Here is a 21,793-nt window from a genome sequence, read left to right on the forward strand (position 1 = left end):
GATGACATGCATCAACCAAGTCGGCGAGTCTGACCACCCAATCCCTTTAGTCGCTTCTTACGATAAGCATAGTCGCCTCTTACGATAAGCATAGTCGCCTCTTACGATAAGCATAGTCGCCTCTTACGGCAAGCATGGGTTGCTGAAGACCTTTTCTACCTCAGATCTTCATGGGTATGACCCAACAGGAGAAAAGGGACCTTATAGGTGCTGGGATATAATTGTGCTTTAATAAAAACATTATTTCAAAACCTTTAAGCATACATGTCTACTTTCAATTAATCAGGCATTATATAAAAACCTGCAATTATTACATAAACAGTTATAAGTTGGAAAATGAGTCAAAATGTTTGATGCCATGTAGTTCTGTAATAAATATGAATGAAAGCTTCGGAATTGTATTTTCGTGTCCCTAAGATACAATAGTTTTAAAATATAATGAGAAGTCAAAATGTCAATATTTACCCTTTAGGTCCCTTATCTCACAGTTGGTCACATATTACTTCCGGCTTTTTTGTTGGTTAGTAATCTCGGATTCCTTACACTCTGTTGTACATACACTGCATGAGATTGTGGTGTAACTGTCGGACATGGCAGGGTAGTTCTTGCAGTGGTATTGAAATCGAAACTGCACTCAACTATCTTTCTTTCTTTGTTGTTTAACGCCGCACTCAAGACATATTCCAGCTATATGATGGCGTCTGGACCAGACAATCCAGTGATTGAAAACGTGAGCATCAATCCACGCATTTGGGATATGATGATATGCATCAACTAAGTCTGCGAGCCTGACCACCCGATCTCGTTAGTGGCCAACAAGCATAGTCGCCTTTTACGGCAAGCATTGGTTGCTGAAGACCTATTCTACCCCACATTTTCACGGGCCCTCAACCATCTACAAGTTCTTATGGAATTCAAAACATACTTTTACACCAACCTCTAAGCATTTCACCATCCCTCAATCAGAATACATTTAGACTATACCAAGAACTACCTCTCAAAAGAGCACCCCTACACAGCACACCGGGGGAAAATTTAGGCTCTGACATCATGTCAAACAAAGCTAGGAAGAATGCATTATGGGTATATGTGGTGATGCCATTGCACAACTACTGCATGGTGGGACAGCGACTGCAATAAAACCACTCACGCCAACTGTCACAGTCTTTCTTATAGACCCTAAGAGCATATACAAAACTTTCAGTTAATATTTTTGAATAAAATAATCTTCTCCATTTCATTCCCAGCTCCAGCATGTCTGGGAGCCGATACACATCTCATAACTCAAGACATAAATAATGAAGTCTTTCCTATTTTCAAACTGGCAGTAAATGAGCTGCCAGTTAACGCTTGCACGGAGTACTGAATTGAGTTACGGGGAAACTGTTTGCTTGCTAAGTTGTCAACAAGTCTGATGTGTGTATGATCCAATCAATTCATCGCAGAGCCAGTAATCATGGCATTATGCATGAACAGTGACAGGCTGAGGCTACTGTTATCAAAGCAGAAACATCCTTTACGAGTTTGTTTATCCAGAGACTCTCTTAATCTTTCTTGTTTCCAGTGAATCCTTCTACCCATTCCACATTATTAAAATACTGGCTGGAAGAATCTTTAATTCTCACACCATTTGGTAAAATGCTAAATTTATCTGAATGATTAAACTGACATAAAAGTGTTGATGTTGTTCAAAATCGCTGTATCTCAGCGGCATCACTTAACATGTCAGTGGTAAGAAGCCTTTAACTACATCCGGACTGGAATTCCATGTCTTGTACTAGTTTCATCTTGAGATGGACAACACTATCCACAGGACTATGGCAGCAACACAAATTCCTTGAAGGTTCATATATCAATATGCATGTCAATTCCTCTGAAGAAAGGCAGATCGAAATACAGGATGTGGTAGCTCTTTATTAAAATTTACTGTCATTCCCAAAATAGTGAAAGGCGCCTACGTGTCACTGTGACCGATTCATGACAACCAATGTCAAGTCTAATAGTTAAAATAATAGCTTAAATTACATTGTTGCAATAGTTGCCAAGACATTCCAAGAATCTTTATATATTAATTACCATTAATTACAGCTTGACACTAATGCCCAGACAGGCTTGGTAGGTAAATCAGTTATGTGAGTCGTGCCTAACCATTGGGTTGGTTCTCAAGGACACCACCACTGTATGTGCTCAAGGGCACCACCACCACCACTATATGTGCTCAAGGGCACCACCACTATATGTGCTCAAGGGCACCACCACCATATGTGCTCAAGAGCACCACCACCACTATATGTGCTCAAGGCAACACCACTGTATGTGCTCAAGGGCACCATTTTATGTGCTCAAGGGCACCACCATTTTATGTGCTCAAGGGAACCACCACTGTATGTGCTAAAGGGCACCATTGTATGTGCTCAAGGGCACCACCACGGTATGTGCTCAAGGGCACCACTACCACCATGGTATGTGCTCAAGGGCACCACCCCTGTATGTGCTCAAGGGTACCATTGTATGTGCTCAAGGGCACCACCACTGTATGTGCTCAAGGGCACAACTACTATATGTGCTCAAGAGCACCACCACCACCATTATATGTGCTCAAGGGGACCACCACTATATGTGCTCAAGGGCACCACCACTATATGTGCTCAAGAGCACCACCACCACCACTATATGTGCTCAAGGCAACACCACTGTAGGTGCTCAAGGGCACTACCACTGTATGAGCTCAAGGGCACCACCACTATATGAGCTCAAGGGCACCACCAGTGTATGTGTTCAAGGGCACCACCACTATATGTGCTCAAGGGCAACCATCACTGTATGTGCTCAAGGGCACCACCACTCTTCTGATGTACAAAACAACACTGTTACGTACCTCAACAAATTTTGTGTCTCAACAATCAATAACTGAACACAGAAGCTATTGAATATATAACACTGACGTAACCATCAGAATCCTCCCAATCCTGGTGTATAGCCTGTTATCAACTCATGCATACAACAAGTATATAATGGCATCAAATCCAGCAACAGAATCTCATGACATTAGAGACTAGTTCCACAAACAACTCCTTGTTTCATATTGCAAGAAGACAGACATGAGAGTGACGTATTTTTCCCATGAAAATGTGTTCTGTTGAATAACAAGATAGAAGAACCTGTGCCTGTCAAAAATTAACAGGTTTGGCCAATCCGGGGATTCTGCACTGGATCAGCAGAGCTATAAGTACAGCTTCATCCCTGACAGAGATGAGATTACTGGTGCCCAAAGGGTAACATAAACCCATATACTAACTGATGAGGCCTAAAACCTATGAGAATGAGAGTTAAAATAGTATGTCTGTAGAGTGTTCAACTCCGTTCCTAATAAGTGGGACTATACAAGGCTGATGTGCGAGACACAGAACAGGGGACTGTAGGAGGCTTTTTATAAGGGGAAGGTTGGTTTGTTTGTTGTTTAACGCTACACTCAGCAATATTCCAGCTATATGACGGCGGTCTGTGTGTACTCTGTTAACGATAATGTTTAAGTGTATAACAAACTGTTAATCCCTGAGCTGAGCTCCTCACGTGTCACCAATCTGCCTTTCAAAACATCTGACCAAGTGCTGCTGTTCAAAGTGTCCATAAACAATTGGAGGCAATCGATTTTCTGTTAAGTATTGACACCTTGATTACACGCTCAATTAACAGTAACACAGTGATTGAAGTGGATATGTTCTGTACATGTACAGTACACACTTTTGTTATCTTTCGAGTAGCATGATGTCACATGACTTGATAAGAGATGTCTGACGGTCGAAATGCGTATAACGAATGCCAGATAAAACGAAATAAAATTAGTGGTCCCTTTGATTTCGTTTTAAGTTTAGTTTAGTGTATTAAGAACAGATGACCTTCACCTTGAAAATCTACTGTTCCATATGGAACTGAGGTCAATGAAAATGATTTTGAATTTTGAACAATCAATTACCATCTGCTGATTATTTATAGGATATGTAAAAGGGCTTTTGCATATATATTTTTGCTTACTATATATAGTGGCACAAACACAGGTTGGCATATAAGTTGTCGGAAGGAAGGATGGACTGCACACAATGCAGAAGAAATCGTGAAGCAATCATTAAGTTTTGTTTGTAAATGGAAATCTTATTTGCATTCAGACCATGTAGACAGAAAAGCACTTGTCAATGTTTTGTTGTTTTGTGTTTGTGTTGGGAAACTTTGGTTGCAACATGTACAATTGGACTTCTCCCATGATGCTCATCTACTATCAGCTTTTAGTAATTCTATGTGTTTTTGCATGTTATTATCAGAAGGCTGTGTATTGGCAAAGAAGTTGTATTTTGATAAATTGCACTACAGGTATGTGTCTTGCAATATGTAGTGCGATATATTGGGAGGTGAAGTGTTTGGCAGTGACTGACACTGTTTGTACACGCAGATCCCATTTGCTACATACTGAAGTAAATATTACTCAGCATGATCCGTTGCCACCATTTTGTAGTCATGGATACAGGGGAGATAACAACATGAGAGACAAGTCACTTCCGCATTTCCACAATTTTGTCGATCAATTTCGAAGGGAAACATCATTTGTGAATGAATTTCTGTGTAAATTTTAGGATAAACAATAAGTATAATAACAAAACTTAACATAACATACTTTTTATCCAAAAAAACAGAACACAGAAAAAATATTGTAATATGTATCGTTTGGATAAAGTATTGCAGTAATACCACGCAGTCCTAAATTACCTGCTGTCTAGCATCATGAAGAAGTTGGTACATCTTGTTATTCTTGCCACAATGTTTTCGCAGCAAGAAATATTGTGTTCTACTAAGCTTCACCTGGTATTAGCTCCAACATCACGATACATCAGAAGGTGATGAACACGCTATATATCAAATCTTATTTTTTCCCCATCAACTATCACAATGCTTGTAAGTATGCAGACAGAACACACCAGTTGGATGCATTTCAACAACAGCAGACATCTTGACTGAAACAGATTCCAAGGAACTTCTGGCTTCGGCTCAAACCAAGGATGAAAAACACAGGCCCAGTTCCCTGACTCTACACACAGGCCCAGCTCCATGACTTTTCACGCACACAGTTCCCTGACTCTACACAGACACAGTTCCCTGACTCAACACACAGACACAGTTCCCTGACTTTACACAGACACAGTTGCCTGACTCTACACATAGACACAGTTCCCTGACTACACAGACACAGTTCCCTGACTCTATACACAGACACAGTTCCCTGACTCTACACAGACACAGTTCCCTGACTCTACACACAGACACAGTTCCCTGACTCTACACACACACAGTTCCCTGACTCTACAAAGGCACAGTTCCCTGACTCTACACACAGACACAGTTCCCTGACTACACAGACACAGTTTCCTGACTCTACACACAGACACAGTTCCCTGACTCTACACACGACACAGTTCCCTGACTCTACACAGACACAGTCCCCTGACTCTACACAGACACAGCTCCCTGACTCTACACAGACACAGCTCCCTGACTCTACACACACAGTTCCCTGACTCTACACACAGACACAGTTCCCTGACTACACAGACACAGTTCCCTGACTCTACACACAGACACAGTTCCCTGACTCTACACAGACACAGTTCCCTGACTCTACATAGACACAGCTCCCTGACTCTACACACACACAGTTCCCTGACTCTACACACACACAGTTCCCTGACTCTACACACAGACACAGTTCCCTGACTACACAGACACAGTTCCCTGACTCTACCCACAGACACAGTTCCCTGACTGTACACAGACACAGTTCCCTGACTCTACACACAGACACAGTTCCCTGACTCTACAAAGACACAGTTCCCTGACTCTACACACAGACACAGTTCCCTGACTCTACACACAGACACAGTTCCCTGACTCTACACACAGACACAGTTCCCTGACTCTACACACAGACACAGTTCCCTGGCTCTACACAGACACAGTTCCCTGACTCTACACAGACACAGTTCCCTGACTCTACACACCGACACAGTTAACTGACTCTACACACAGACACAGTTCCCTGACTCTACACACAGACACAGTTCCCTGACTCTACACACAGACACAGTTCCCTGACTCTACACACACACAGCTCCCTGACTCTACACACAGACACAGTTCCCTGACTTTACACAGACACAGTTCCCTGACTACACAGACACAGTTCCCTGACTTTTCACACACACAGTTCCCTTACTCTACACACAGACACAGTTCCCTGACTCTACACAGACACAGTTCCCTGACTCTACACAGACACAGCTCCCTGACTCTACACACACACAGTTCCCTGACTCTACACACAGACACAGTTCCCTGACTCTACACACAGACACAGTTCCCTGACTCTACACACAGACACAGTTCCCTGACTACAGACACAGTTCCCTGACTCTACACACAGACACAGTTCCCTGACTCTACACACAGACACAGTTCCCTTACTCTACACACAGACACAGATCCCTGACTACACAGACACAGTTCCCTGACTCTACACACAGACACAGTTCCCTGGCTCTACACACAGACACAGTTCCCTGACTACACAGACACAGTTCCCTAACTCTACACACAGACACAGTTACCTGACTCTACACACAGACTCAGTTCCCTGACTCTACACAGACACAGTTCCCTGACTCTACACAGACACAGTTCCCTGACTCTACACACAGACACAGTTCCCTGACTCTACACAGACACAGTTCCCTGACTCTACACACAGACACAGTTCCCTGACTCTTCACAGACACAGTTCCCTGGCTCTACACACAGCCACAGTTCCCTGACTCTTCACACACACAGTTCCCTGACTCTTCACAGACACAGTTCCCTGGCTCTACACACAGCCACAGTTCCCTGACTCTACACAGACACAGTTCCCTGACTCTACACACAGACACAGTTCCCTGACTCTACACACAGACACAGTTCCCTGACTACACAGACACAGTTCCCTGACTCTTCACACACACAGTTCCCTGACTCTTCACAGACACAGTTCCCTGACTCTACACACAGACACAGTTCCCTGGCTCTACACACAGACACAGTTCCCTGGCTCTACACACACACAGTTCCCTGACTCTACACACAGACACAGTTCCCTAACTCTACACACAGACACAGTTCCCTGGCTTCTTCACAGACACAGTTCCCTGACTCTACACACAGACTCAGTTCCCTAACTCTACACACAGACACAGTTCCCTGACTCTACACACAGACACAGGTCCCTGGCTCTACACACAGACACAGTTCCCTGACTCAACACACAGACACAGTTCCCTGGCTCTACACACAGACACAGTTCCCTGACTCTACACACAGACACAGGTCCCTGGCTCTACACACAGACACAGTTCCCTGACTACACAGACACAGTTCCCTGACTCTTCACAGACACAGTTCCCTGACTCTACACAGCCACAGTTCCCTGACTCTACACACAGACACAGTTCCCTGGCTCTACACACAGACACAGTTCCCTGGCTCTACACACAGACACAGTTCCCTGACTCTACACACAGACACAGTTCCCTGACTCTACACACAGACACAGTTCCCTGTAAGAAATCAGTGTATTATCGAATACCAAATTGACTTATATAATTAATTCTCTTTCCAACAATATCTACCAGACAGAACCACAAATGTCATGTCAGAAAGTGCACCCCATACACACAGACCTGTATCTCATGCATGAGCGTTCTGATCAGCATTTTGCTCCAATCCATAGGGACGATAATTAGTACAATGCCCAGTCTACTCTGCTTACTCTAATCCATGTTCATGTCATGTTAATCATAATTATCTTTCCCCTGAGGCTGAAACTGTTTCAGCACAGGTAGACACTGCTTCCATGTTGTTGAGCAGATAGGAACATATGGATTGAGTTGACAATGAACTGCTGTAATCAGTGATGTAAGAATTTAAAAAAATCACAACAATGCTGCAATAAGACAATCATGTCAACAATGAACAAATATTTTCAATAATGTTGCCATGTGTCAATTAATAATGTTGCAATGAGACAGAAATTCCCTTGTTATTGCAATGAGCCAACAATTAAGAATTGACTTTCACTTTGTGTGAGTTCTTTGGAGTATGAACCTTCATAGAGTGAGGGCCAAACTGTATGAATGTCGGAGCTTGCGACCAGGATCTAAACACAAAATTATTTAGTATGTGTGACTTCATGTTTACACGACAGCCATACAACAACCAGCTATATCGCGGCATAAAATAGTTCCTCAAAAAGAGAGGTGACATGAGCGTATGGATGCACAACTTGCTCTTAATAACATCTTATGCAGCACGTGTTCAAATCATATCCTCATGATAAAGTTCTGTAAAGAAGTACCTCAGTAAGTCTGTCACAATGACAGCGCGTCGTAATACATTTACATCAAGTATAAGACGTCAAAATGGCCGACACGATAAACGTGACGGGAGAGATTTCCGAAGTTGTTAATGAACCTTTGGCGGTTACATGTGTTAGTCATCATTGATCAACTGGCCAATCATTGAAAGGTGAATAAAGATGCGTCAAACAGACATTAAGGTAAATTCATAGATTGCTTGAGACGGTCAGTGTCAGCCTAGACACGAATCGAGTCGATACTACGATAGTTTAGATGTGCATTTCTTCGTTTGTTCATTAGGATAGGCCGTAGCGAGGATATTCGTGAACAATCATGAAGTCACGCTCTCTGACATTTCTCAATGTATACTGAAATGCTGACACCAAGAATAAAGGTTCTAAATGATCAGAAAGAACGTTTATGTATGTTTTCATGCTTGGGAATTCCCAGGGGTTTCCCAAGGAATGTGGAAGTAGTCTGTCAGTGTTTACGCCATTTCAAGAACACGGTCTCGTGAAAAATGTATGAACATCAAATTGTGTCCTTCATACACTTATGAACGTCAATTTCGCGGTCATGTGACCGATCTCTTGTCCAATGGAAAAGCTGTATATCGTGTAAACTTCAAATTGAAAAGATATTACATGATGAACACTGATTCAATGAGCCAATAAGACATAATGAACACTAAATCAATGAGCCAGCAATATATTATGAACACAACAATATTACAACTGTACGACACAGTGATCAAATTTTGTTAGTAGTTTTTTAACACTGTACTCTGCAAAATTCCAGTTTTATGACAACCATCTGTAAATTTACACCAACTGGATATACAGGGAGGAACAGCAAATAGTGAACCACTTGTGAACCAGTAATCAATACAGTGCTGTGACACAGTGACGGAAACACCATCTGGATATATAGGACATAACAGCCACTAGTGAACCACTAGTGAACCAGTAATCAATACAGTACTGTGACACAGTGACGGGAACACCACCTGGATATACAGGACATAACAGCCAATAGTGAACCACTAGTGAACCAGTAATCAATACAGAGCTGTGACACAGTGACGGAAAAAACACCTGGATATACAGGACATAACAGCCACTAGTGAACCACTAGTGAACCAGTAATCAATACAGTGCTGTGACACAGTGACGGAAACACCACCTGGATATACAGGACATAACAGCCACTAGTGAACCACTAGTGAACCAGTAATCAATACAGTGCTGTGACACAGTGACGGAAACACCACCTGGATATACAGGACATAACAGCCACTAGTGAACAACTAGTGAACCAGTAATCAATACAGTGCTGTGACACCACCTGGATATATAGGACATAGCATGCCACTAGTGAACAACTAGTGAACCAGTAATCAATACAGTGCTGTGACACAGTGACGGAAACACCACCTGGATATATAGGACATAGCAAGCCACTAGTGAACCACTAGTTAACCAGTAATCAATACAGTGCTGTGACACAGTGACGGAAACACCACCTGGATATATAGGACATAGCAAGCCACTAGTGAACCACTAGTGAACCAGTAATCAATACAGTGCTGTGACACAGTGACGGAAACACCACCTGGATATATAGGACATAGCAAGCCACTAGTGAACCACTAGTTAACCAGTAATCAATACAGTGCTGTGACACAGTGACGGAAACACCACCTGGATATATAGGACGTAGCATGCCACTAGTGAACCACTAGTGAACCAGTTTACCACTTCGGTGAAACCCATGAGCACGGGTATGGTGCTGACAAACCTAGAAACATAATCGGGGCAAACCGGGATTCGAACCCACAATCATAGGTTTCTGGCGTGCCCAAAGGAACGCAACTCTGCACAGCGTTTCGCGGCGCCTTAGACGACTGGGCCACCCGTGCCCCACCTGACGTGATGAGTTAATGCACAATAAAGTTCCCTTTGTGCATCCTCAGACACAAAGTCAACTTTCTCAAATAAAGACCCACAGTGTTTGCCTCAACTATGTCAATCAAATATACACATTTCCTGTAACCATGGTAACCAAGCCAACCGATTAGTTCACTGTATCCAAGGAAATTTTAAACATATCCAAAAACAGTCACAAGGCTCATAAATGGGGAATAAAATAGCTTCTACACACAATCATGTCCAATCATTGATATTCCACTGGCACGAAGAAATATGGAATATATCACAGTTTTAAATTGCCTTCAGATATTTCTTTGACTGGCAGCATGACAGAACTCGAACTGCTTGATCCATTTGCTCTGAATGGACATTGATATTTGCAGTCTGAGCATAAGTGTTCCTACATAACCCCTCTAATGTGAGGGTTTGAAAATAGATGGATGACCTGATGTATGGTAATTATACACAGCCACAGATAAACAATAATTTGTAATTCAAGATGCATAGATACGACATACATATGCGAAACTGACAAGACTTATGATGTGTACAGGCAGCTCAGTATTCAGTACATATCAAATACATACCCCCTGCTGCTCTAAACAATGTGACACAACCGACTGATATACAATGTGACACAACTCACTGATATACAATGTGACACAACCGACTGATATACAATGTAACACAACTCACTGATATACAATGTAACAACTCACTGTTATACAATGTAACAACTCACAAATATACAATGTGACACAACTCACTGATATACAATGTGACACAACCGACTGATATACAGTGTAACACAACTCACTGATATACAATGTGACACAACCGACTGATATAAAATGTAACACAACTCACTGTTATACAATGTAACAACTCACTGATATACAATGTGACACAACTCACTGATATACAATGTGACAACTCACTGATATACAATGTCACAACTCACTGATATACAATAAGACAACTCACTAATATACAATGTGACAACTCACTGATACACAATGTAACAACTCACTGATATACATTGTGACAACTCACTGTTACACAATGTAACAACTCAAATGTGACAACTCACTGATATACAATGTGACACAACCGACTGATATACAATGTAACACAACTCACTGATATACAATGTGATGCAACCTACAGCTGTACAATAAAGTACACAGCCACTGATGGTGATAGATAATACTTGTGTCACCAAGTCAAACACAGCTTCTTGTTTGGCTCTATTCGAGGTATTGCGTGGCGGATGAGGAATAGATATATGGGAGTACATTCCTCCCACACAGCACTGTATATCAGATTCTGCTCTGATTATAACTACAGATACAATATCATCTGCTCTGGCAGAGTGTGTCTCTATGTCATGTAAACTGGGTACTTGTTTTTACAGTTCTCTGTCTGGTAATCCACACAGTCCTTGCTAAACCTTCAAATCTCTGTCAGCTGTCAACAACCAAACAAATGCAATAACTCTGTGTAAGCAATGTAATAACTGATTGTGTATAAGCAATGTAATAACTGATTGTGTGTGAGCAATGAAATAACTGATGGTGTGTGCGCAATGTAATAACTGATTGTGTGTAAGCAATGTCATAACTGATTGTGTGGAAGCAATGTAATAACTGATTGTGTGTAAGCAATGGCATAACTGATTGTGTGAAAGCAATGTCTTAACTGATTGTGTGTAAGCAATGTCATAACTGATTGTGTGGAAGCAATGTAATAACTGATTGTGTGTGAGCAATGAAATAACTGATTGTGTGGAAGCAATGTAATAACTGATTGTGTGTAAGCAATGTAATAACTTTTTGTGTGTAAGCAATGAAATAACTGATTGTGTGTCAACAATGAAATAACTGATTTTGTGTAAGCAATGTAATAACTGATTGTGTGTGAGCAATGAAATAACTGATTGTGTGTAAGCAATGTAATAACTGATTGTGTGTAAGCAATGAAATAACTGATCACAGGAAGCAATGTTTATGTAATAACTGATTGTGTGTAAGCAATGTAATCACTGATTGTGTGTAAGCAATGTCATAACTGATTGTGTAGAAGCAATGGCATAACTGATTGTGTGGAAGCAATGTAATAACTGATTTTGTGTAAGCAATGTCTTAACTGATTGTGTGTGCGCAATGTAATAGCTGATTGTGTGTGAGCAATGAAATAACTGATGGTGTGTGCGCAATGTAATAACTGATTGTGTGTAAGCAATGTCATAACTGATTGTGTGGAAGCAATGTAATAACTGATTGTGTGTAAGCAATGGCATAACTGATTGTGTGGAAGCAATGTAATAACTGATTGTGTGTAAGCAATGTAATAGCTGATTGTGTGTAAACAATATAATAACTGATTGTGTGTAAGCAATGTAATAACTGATTGTGTGTAAGCAATGTCATAACTGATTGTGTGTAAGCAATGTAATAACTGATTGTGTGGAAGCAATGTAATAACTGATTGTGTGTAAGCAATGTAATTACTGATTGTGTGTAAACAATATAATAACTGATTGTGTGTAAGCAATGTAATAACTGATTGTGTGTAAGCAATGTAATTACTGATTGTGTGTAAACAATATAATAACTGATTGTGTGTAAGCAATGTAATAACTGATTGTGTGTAAGCAATGTAATAACTGATTGTGTGTAAGCAATGTAATAACTGATTGCGTGTCAACAATGAAATAACAGATTGTGTAGACACAAATAACTGATCATGTGCAAGCAAACCTCGACCAATTGTGTCCATCAATCATGGAGCTGATGTGGAGATTGTTGTAGTGAAACCAGGACCTGCTGGACACACCACACAAATCCCCCATGGCTCTATACCCCTGGCCAGTGGTGCCAAATCTGGCGGCAAACACTAGCAGTCACCAGAGACTTGTTCAGGATCAAGTGAATTCATGCAGCATCCCAGGAATCAATAAGGAGTGATGACCAACATCGCCACATTGTTTTCATTCGTTATCCATTTCACAAACACACCTACATGAAGGAGCGTATTTACAAAATGTGACAGCAAGCTAACTGATACATTTCAGTAAAAGTTAACAGAGACATCAACATAGCAAGGCACAGTCAGTAGATGGTGTCCTCACCAGCAGCAAGAACGAGAAAGAAGAGGGGACGGTGAAGGGAGGGAGGGGGGGAGAAGGGTTTAACAGCACAGCACACAATGCCATGCAAATAAGCAAGTGACAGAGCTTGACAAATCAGCTGACATCCACTACCCCTGCACAGATTAGGCACATGTCAGTAGCCCACTGATCATCAGCTGACATCCACTACCTCCGCACAGATTAGGCACATGTCAGTAGCCCTCTGATCATCAGCTGACATCAACTACCTCCGCACGGCTAGGCACATGTCAGTAGCCCACTGATCATCAGCTGACATCCACTACCTCCACACAGATTAGGCACATGTCAGTAGCCCTCTGATCATCAGTAGACATTCACTACCTCCACACAGATAAGGCACATGACAGTAGCCCACTGATCATCAGCTGACATCCACTACCTCCGCACAGATTAGGCACATGTCAGTAGCCCACTGATCATCAGCTGACATTCACTACCTCCGCACAGATTAGGCACATGTCAGTAGCCCACTGATCATCAGCTGACATCCACTACCTCCGCACGGCTAGGCACATGTCAGTAGCCCTCTGATCATCAGCTGACATCCACTACCTCCGCACGGCTAGGCACATGTCAGTAGCCCTCTGATCATCAGCTGACATTCACTACCTCCGCACAGATTAGGCACATGTCAGTAGCCCTCTGATCATCAGCTGACATTCACTACCTCCGCACAGATTAGGCACATGTCAGTAGCCCACTTAGACTAACATTTAGTCTCTGAAATCTTATATTACACAATATCCTTCTTGACTCTAAAAATAAAAATAAAATTCCCTATGCTGATTGTGGAATAGAGCTAGCTTGAGCTGGCTAGACTTGCTTTTGTATGCATTTCTAGATTATGTTTTTTTCATAAAATAAATATATTCCACGGTCATGGTGCAGGACTATAGCCCACTGATCATCAGCTGATAGCCTTACTGATTATAAGGCCAGCCTTATTTGATTATTTGTTACATAAATCTTTCAATTTTTTTCCAAATGACAACAACACATTATCTTTGTCCAGCCCAACAAAAGTGCAGGGGAGGTAACTCTGAGCTGAACCCTCCTTTAACACTGAGACCAAATTCATTAGTTTCAGAATGAGTGAGTGAGTGGCATATGGCACTGCCTTAGACAGTATTATAGATATATCAGAGTCAGCTTGGTCGAAACTCCTACAGTGGTTGTCCAAATGAACCACACCAGCCACAGCTCCAATGTTCCAGTGTAACAACCTCACACAGCCCAGCTGATGTTCCAGTCTAACAACCTCACACAGCCCAGCTGATGTTCAAATCTAACAACCTCACACAGCCCAGCTGATCCAGTCTAACAACCTCACACAGCCCAGCTGATGTTCCAGTCTAACAACCTCACACAGCCTCACACAGCTCAACTGATGTTCCAGTCTAACAACCTCACACAACCTCATACAGCCCAGCTGGTGTTCCAGTCTAACAACCTCACACAGCCCAGCTGGTGTTCTACTGTAACAACCTCACACAGCCCAGCAGATGTTCCAGTCTAACAACCTCACACAGCCTCACACAGCTCAACTGATGTTCCAGTCTAACAACCTCACACAGCCCAGCTGATGTTCTACTGTAACAACCTCACACAGCCCAGCTGATGTTCTACTGTAACAACCTCACACAGCCCAGCTGATGTTCCAGTCTAACAACCTCACACAGCCCAGCTGATGTTCCAGTGTAACAACCTCACACAGCCCAGCTGATGTTCTACTGTAACAACCTCACACAGCCCAGCTGATGTTCCAGTGTAACAACCTCACATAGCCCAGCTGATGTTCCAGTGTAACAACCTCACACAGCCCAGCTGATGTTCTACTGTAACAACTTCATACAGCCCAGCTGATGTTCTACTGTAACAACCTCACACAGCCCAGCTGATGTTCTACTGTAACAACCTCACACAGCCCAGCTGATGTTCCAGTCTAACAACCTCACACAGCCCAGCTGATGTTCCAGTGTAACAACCTCACACAGCCCAGCTGATGTTCTACTGTAACAACCTCACACAGCCCAGCTGATGTTCCAGTGTAACAACCTCACACAGCCAAGTGGATGTTTCAGTCTAACATCCTCACAAAGCCCAGCTGATGTTCCAGTCTAACAACCTCACACAGCCCAGCTGATGTTCCAGTTTAACAACCTCACACAGCCCAGCTCCTGTTAAAGTCTAACAACCTCACACAGCCCAGCTGATGTTCTAAGCAGGAGGCATGTATATAAAAGCAAACCATACCCAACCTTACAACAGGTACGTCACTCTGATCAACCAACAAGAAAGGTGAGAGGAGCAGTAAACGACTGTGATGATCAAAATTCAGGTGTGTTTTCTATACCAACTCAACATGCTTAACAAAAACATGTTTTGATAACAGGTCATTGCTATCAACCAGTTTCTATATAACTTGCATGACTGGTTAATGCAGGCTACCGTGTGTGAAATATACGCTACAGTCGGAAAGCGCACGTTAAATCGCCTATATCAGTCAGTAATGCAGGCTTGTTCTAATAGCAAAACTCAATCACATTATAGCTGTAACACAGGTGAATATGTCAGTGTATCAATTGATCTACCTGGTCACATTATAGCTATGAGTGCACACAGGTGAAAACGTCAGTGTATCCATTGACCTACCTGGTCACATTATAGCTGTAACACAGGTGAAAACGTCAGTGTATCTATCCATTGATCTACCTGGTCACATTATAGATGTGAGTGTACACAGGTGAATGTGATAGTGAATCTATCTACCTGGGCCACATTACTGCTGTAACACAGGTGAATGTGACAGTGAATCCATCTAGCCTTGGCCACATTACTGCTGTAACAGATCATACCTACAGCATACACTGTCATCGTTATTATTCTCCTAGATTCTGCATCATAACAAGGACTTGTAAGATTTTTAAACATATTGGATTCCCTATTTCCAACTTGATATCAGGTAGCGTCAATTGTCAGTTTGGCAGTTCTTTGGAACTATTGTTAGTCCTTTATTCTTGTCAAATGTTTACAACAGGACCAGTGATATGAACACTGGTATATGTGACATTGACAAAACAGTTTGGTTATTAACATGATAAAGGAAGGAACCCTATCAACACTGGGTCAGGTAAGGTCGAAATAGACAGAAAATCAATAATTTACACATTCGCTGTACGAATAATACTGGCAGAACATGGAGAAAATGCCACAGAAATGTGTAGCCAGCTTAACCATTCACCCGTGATCCAGGCAGGCCAAAGCTTCATACAAGCAACATATCGCCACTTGTGACCAGAAGATTTACTCAAGTTATCACAAATACTTCTAATTATATATCTAGGTAATAAACTATAAATAGATCCACACAGGCATTACACACAGTGATACTGTCAGTATATATAATCCTTTACATAATGTCAGAATGTTACTATTAATATCAACACTGACAAGTAACAATAGTGTTGATGGTTCTGAATTAAATTGTAGCTCATTTTAATGTAGATTATAACACTGTTATTGACCATATTATTTTGTCATTCATTTCGTGACAAGCTTCTTGGCAAGATATTGTTATTATGTTGTAGAATGTGACTGAAGGGAAACATTGTTTTCTTCATAACACCACAATACATTTCTCGCCAATCCAATATGAATTATATTTCCCGCTGTCACATAAGCTACGGTTACAGTGTAGAGGAGCAGCTCGCTCACTGTTGTCAACCAATGTATAATACCGAGAGGTTCCGACGACCCCTCATACAGACCCTCGCCGAGTCTTACTGTCATTGTTCCTCGGAAACAGATACGAGCTAAAATTAATATATTAAACAGTTAGTTTTTAATAGACTATCTACGGATTTTCTAAAAAATCTGAAGTGTAATATGTGAATGAATGAACCTGGTGGGTAGTTGTATTGCGAACGTAAACACCGGCATGGTGTAAACAGATAAACATCAAATGGCAGTAGTGAGCACGGGATTGTCGCCTGCCATTAACAAGACTGATTAATGCGATAATCAACCATTATCACTGTGAGATAAGATCAGCGTCAATATGCGAGTTTTCAGGCAGTGTTGAAAGAAAAGTGGTTGTGTTGGGAGCTACCATGACACAACCGAAACCTACCTCCTGTTCGGAACTGTCTTTGAAACACAAACAGGCGGCTCTTCGTCGATATCCATCTTGGTCATAGGTCCGGATCGAATCGGGCTTTTCCTTAACCATGTTCTAGACAAACGTGTTGGAACTGTCACAAGACACTCGCCGAAGACATTTTGAGAACGCTGTGCTTGAAAGCACGTGTCGGCAAGTGAAACGGACCACTCTGCTGTCAACAATCACTTGGCTCTACTATCAACTTATTCAATGAACCGCATGTGGGTAAGGCCCGTGTGCAAAACGGTGCCAAGAGAAATATTACCCCATGAAAATCATTCCCCGTCGGTTCACTCATTTGTACTGCTACGCGTTCGCTCGATAGTTTCTGCGAGGAACGACATGAGGTCTTTTTCCCCCAGGGCCTAAGGTCGCCGATTCTGTTGTGAATTTAAGGACACTGGATATTGACTGCAGATATTAAGGACTGCAGCCCGCACGTATTATTACTGGCCACTGGGTTTTGAGCAGGCATGTAATTCGACCGGTTGAGTCAGATTAATGTAACGTTACATTGGCAATCATTAAGACAATAAGCGACGTGACTGCTTTAATGAAGGTTATTTCTACAAGGGAGTGTATAAAAGACATATAGAACCCCTGATTTTATCCGACATACCCGCGCTCGTGGGACCGCCTCCTGGGAAGCGGAAGGTCGGTGGTTCGATCCCCTGGCCGCGTCTTATCAAAAGGTGTTATAAGCTAATACTGGCTGTTACGCTGACTGGCGCTCGGCATAAATGGGATAAAACTATTCTGTGTCTCAGTGGGGTATCTATCTTAAACTGCCATGGTATCTCAGTGGGCTAGCACTTTAAAACCGACATTAGTCCGGACAAGTACTATCAGCCACACATGCACGCGCATGTTCGTCGCTATATAAATGAAATTATCTTGATCATGAAAGTGGTGTGGTAAACGTCCAAAACTTGCATCACTTCGGGGTTTCCTGTCACATGAAGCCGTGAAATAACTGAAATACTGGTTATTAATTGTTGACGTTTGGATACACGACTTGGTGCTGTCAAGCAATCGTTTACAAGAAGAACATGTGTGTATAATATATTTTGAGGCATTAACAGTTGCTTTTAGGTACAAAAAAAGTAAATTTGTGTATGTAGTGTGTGTAAAGAAATACATTTGTATGTGTAGTGTGTGTAAAGAATACATTTGTTTATGTAGTGTGTGTAAAGAATACATTTGTTTATGGAGTGTGTGTAAAGAATACATTTGTATATGTAGTGTGAGTAAAGAATACATTTGTGTATGTAGTGTGTGTAAAGAATACATTTGTTTATGTAGTGTGTGTAAAGAACACATTTGTTTATGTAGTGTGTGTAAAGAATACATTTGTATATGTTGTGTGTGTACAGAATACATTTGTATATGTTGTGTGTGTAAAGAACACATTTGTTTATGTAGTGTGTGTAAAGAATACATTTGTTTATGGAGTGTGTGTAAAGAATACATTTGTATATGTTGTGTGTGTACAGAATACATTTGTGCATGTAGTGTGCGCAAATAGTACGTTTGTCTAGGGAGCGTGTGTACAGAATACATTTGTATATGTAGTGTGTGTAAAGAATACATTTGTATATGTAGTGTGTAAAGAATACATTTGTATATGTAGTGTGTTTACAGAATACATTTGTATATATTGTGTGTGTAAAGAATACATTTGTGTATGTAGTGTGAGTAAAGAATACATTTGTATATGTAGTGTGTGTAAAGAATACATTTGTATATGTAGTGTGAGTAAAGAATACATTTGTATATGTAGTGTGAATAAAGAATACATTTGTATATGTAGTGTGTGTAAAGAATACATTTGTATATGTAGTGTGAGTAAAGAATACATTTGTATATGTAGTGTGAGTAAAGAATACATTTGTATATGTAGTGTGCGCAAATAGTACATTTGTATATGCTGTGTGTGTAAAGAATACATTTGTATATGTAGTGTGAGTAAAGAATACATTTGTATATGTAGTGTGCGCAAATAGTACATTTGTATATGCTGTGTGTGTAAAGAATACATTTGTATATGTAGTGTGTGTAAAGAATACATTTGTGTATGTAGTGTGTGTAAAGAATACATTTGTATATGTAGTGTGTGTAAAGAATACATTTGTATATGTAGTGTGTGTAAAGAATACATTTGTATATGTAGTGTGAGTAAAGAATACATTTGTATATGTAGTGTGAGTAAAGAATACATTTGTATATGTAGTGTGTGTAAAGAATACATTTGTTTATGTAGTGTGTGTAAAGAATACATTTGTTTATGTAGTGTGTGTAAAGAATACATTTGTATATGTAGTGTGTGTAAAGAATACATTTGTTTATGGAGTGTGTGTAAAGAATACATTTGTATATGTTGTCTGAGTAAAGAATACATTTGTATATGTAGTGTGAGTAAAGAATACATTTGTATATGTAGTGTGTGTAAATAGTACATTTGTATATGCTGTGTGTGTAAAGAATACATTTGTGTATGTAGTGTGTGTAAAGAATACATTTGTATATGTAGTGTGAGTAAAGAATACATTTGTGTATGTAGTGTGTGTAAAGAATACATTTGTATATGTAGTGTGAGTAAAGAATACATTTGTGTATGTAGTGTGTGTAAAGAATACATTTGTATATGTAGTGTGAGTAAAGAATACATTTGTATATGTAGTGTGTGTAAATAGTACATTTGTATATGCTGTGTGTGTAAAGAATACATTTGTATATGTAGTGTGAGTAAAGAATACATTTGTATATGTAGTGTGCGCAAATAGTACATTTGTATATGCTGTGTGTGTAAAGAATACATTTGTATATGTAGTGTGAGTAAAGAATACATTTGTATATGTAGTGTGCGCAAATAGTACATTTGTATATGCTGTGTGTGTAAAGAATACATTTGTATATGTAGTGTGAGTAAAGAATACATTTGTATATGTAGTGTGAATAAAGAATACATTTGTATATGTAGTGTGTGTAAAGAATACATTTGTATATGTAGTGTGAGTAAAGAATACATTTGTATATGTAGTGTGCGCAAATAGTACATTTGTATATGCTGTGTGTGTAAAGAATACATTTGTATATGTAGTGTGTGTAAAGAATACATTTGTATATGTAGTGTGAGTAAAGAATACATTTGTATATGTAGTGTGAGTAAAGAATACATTTGTATATGTAGTGTGTGTAAAGAATACATTTGTTTATGTAGTGTGTGTAAAGAATACATTTGTTTATGGAGTGTGTGTAAAGAATACATTTGTATATGTTGTCTGAGTAAAGAATACATTTGTATATGTAGTGTGAGTAAAGAATACATTTGTATATGTAGTGTGTGTAAATAGTACATTTGTATATGCTGTGTGTGTAAAGAATACATTTGTGTATGTAGTGTGTGTAAAGAATACATTTGTTTATGTAGTGTGTGTAAAGAAAACATTTGTATATGTAATGTGTGTAAAGAATACATTTGTATATGTAGTGTGAGTAAAGAATACATTTGTATATGTAGTGTGTGTAAAGAATACATTTGTGTATGTAGTGTGAGTAAAGAATACATTTGTATATGTAGTGTGTGTAAAGAATACATTTGTATATGTAGTGTGTGTAAAGAATACATTTGTATATGTAGTGTGTGTAAAGAACACATTTGTATATGTAGTGTGAGTAAAGAATACATTTGTCTATGTAGTGTGTGTAAAGAATACATTTGTATATGTAGTGTGTTTAAAGAATACATTTGTTTATGTAGTGTGAGTAAAGAATACATTTGTATATGTAGTGTGTGTAAAGAATACATTTGTTTATGTAGTGTGTGTAAAGAATACATTTGTTTATGTAGTGTGTGTAAAGAATACATTTGTTTATGGAGTGTGTGTAAAGAATACATTTGTATATGTTGTCTGAGTAAAGAATACATTTGTACATGTAGTGTGAGTAAAGAATACATTTGTATATGCTGTGTGTGTAAAGAATACATTTGTGTATGTAGTGTGTGTAAAGAATACATTTGTATATGTAGTGTGAGTAAAGAATACATTTGTATATGTAGTGTGAGTAAAGAATACATTTGTGTATGTAGTGTGTGTAAAGA

The 21,793-nt window shown here is 40.2% G+C and overlaps 1 protein-coding gene across 1 annotated transcript in view; it reads right to left on the reverse strand.

Annotated features, from left to right (window-relative positions):
• LOC124118850 (diphosphoinositol polyphosphate phosphohydrolase 1-like) overlaps positions 1-17,938 on the reverse strand; it is a 56,679-nt gene extending 38,741 nt beyond the window's left edge. Inside the window, exon 1 of the mRNA XM_046481121.2 lies at positions 17,662-17,938. Within this exon, the coding sequence (XP_046337077.1) occupies positions 17,662-17,760 (99 nt within the window). The 5' untranslated portion in view covers positions 17,761-17,938. The remainder of the gene's footprint in view (positions 1-17,661) is intronic.
• Positions 17,939-21,793: the final 3,855 nt, after the last annotated feature.

This window comes from Haliotis rufescens, unplaced genomic scaffold (assembly GCF_023055435.1).
Source record: "Haliotis rufescens isolate VD_foot unplaced genomic scaffold, xgHalRufe1.0.p SCAF_2, whole genome shotgun sequence".
Classification (NCBI taxonomy): Eukaryota; Metazoa; Mollusca; class Gastropoda; order Lepetellida; family Haliotidae; genus Haliotis; species Haliotis rufescens.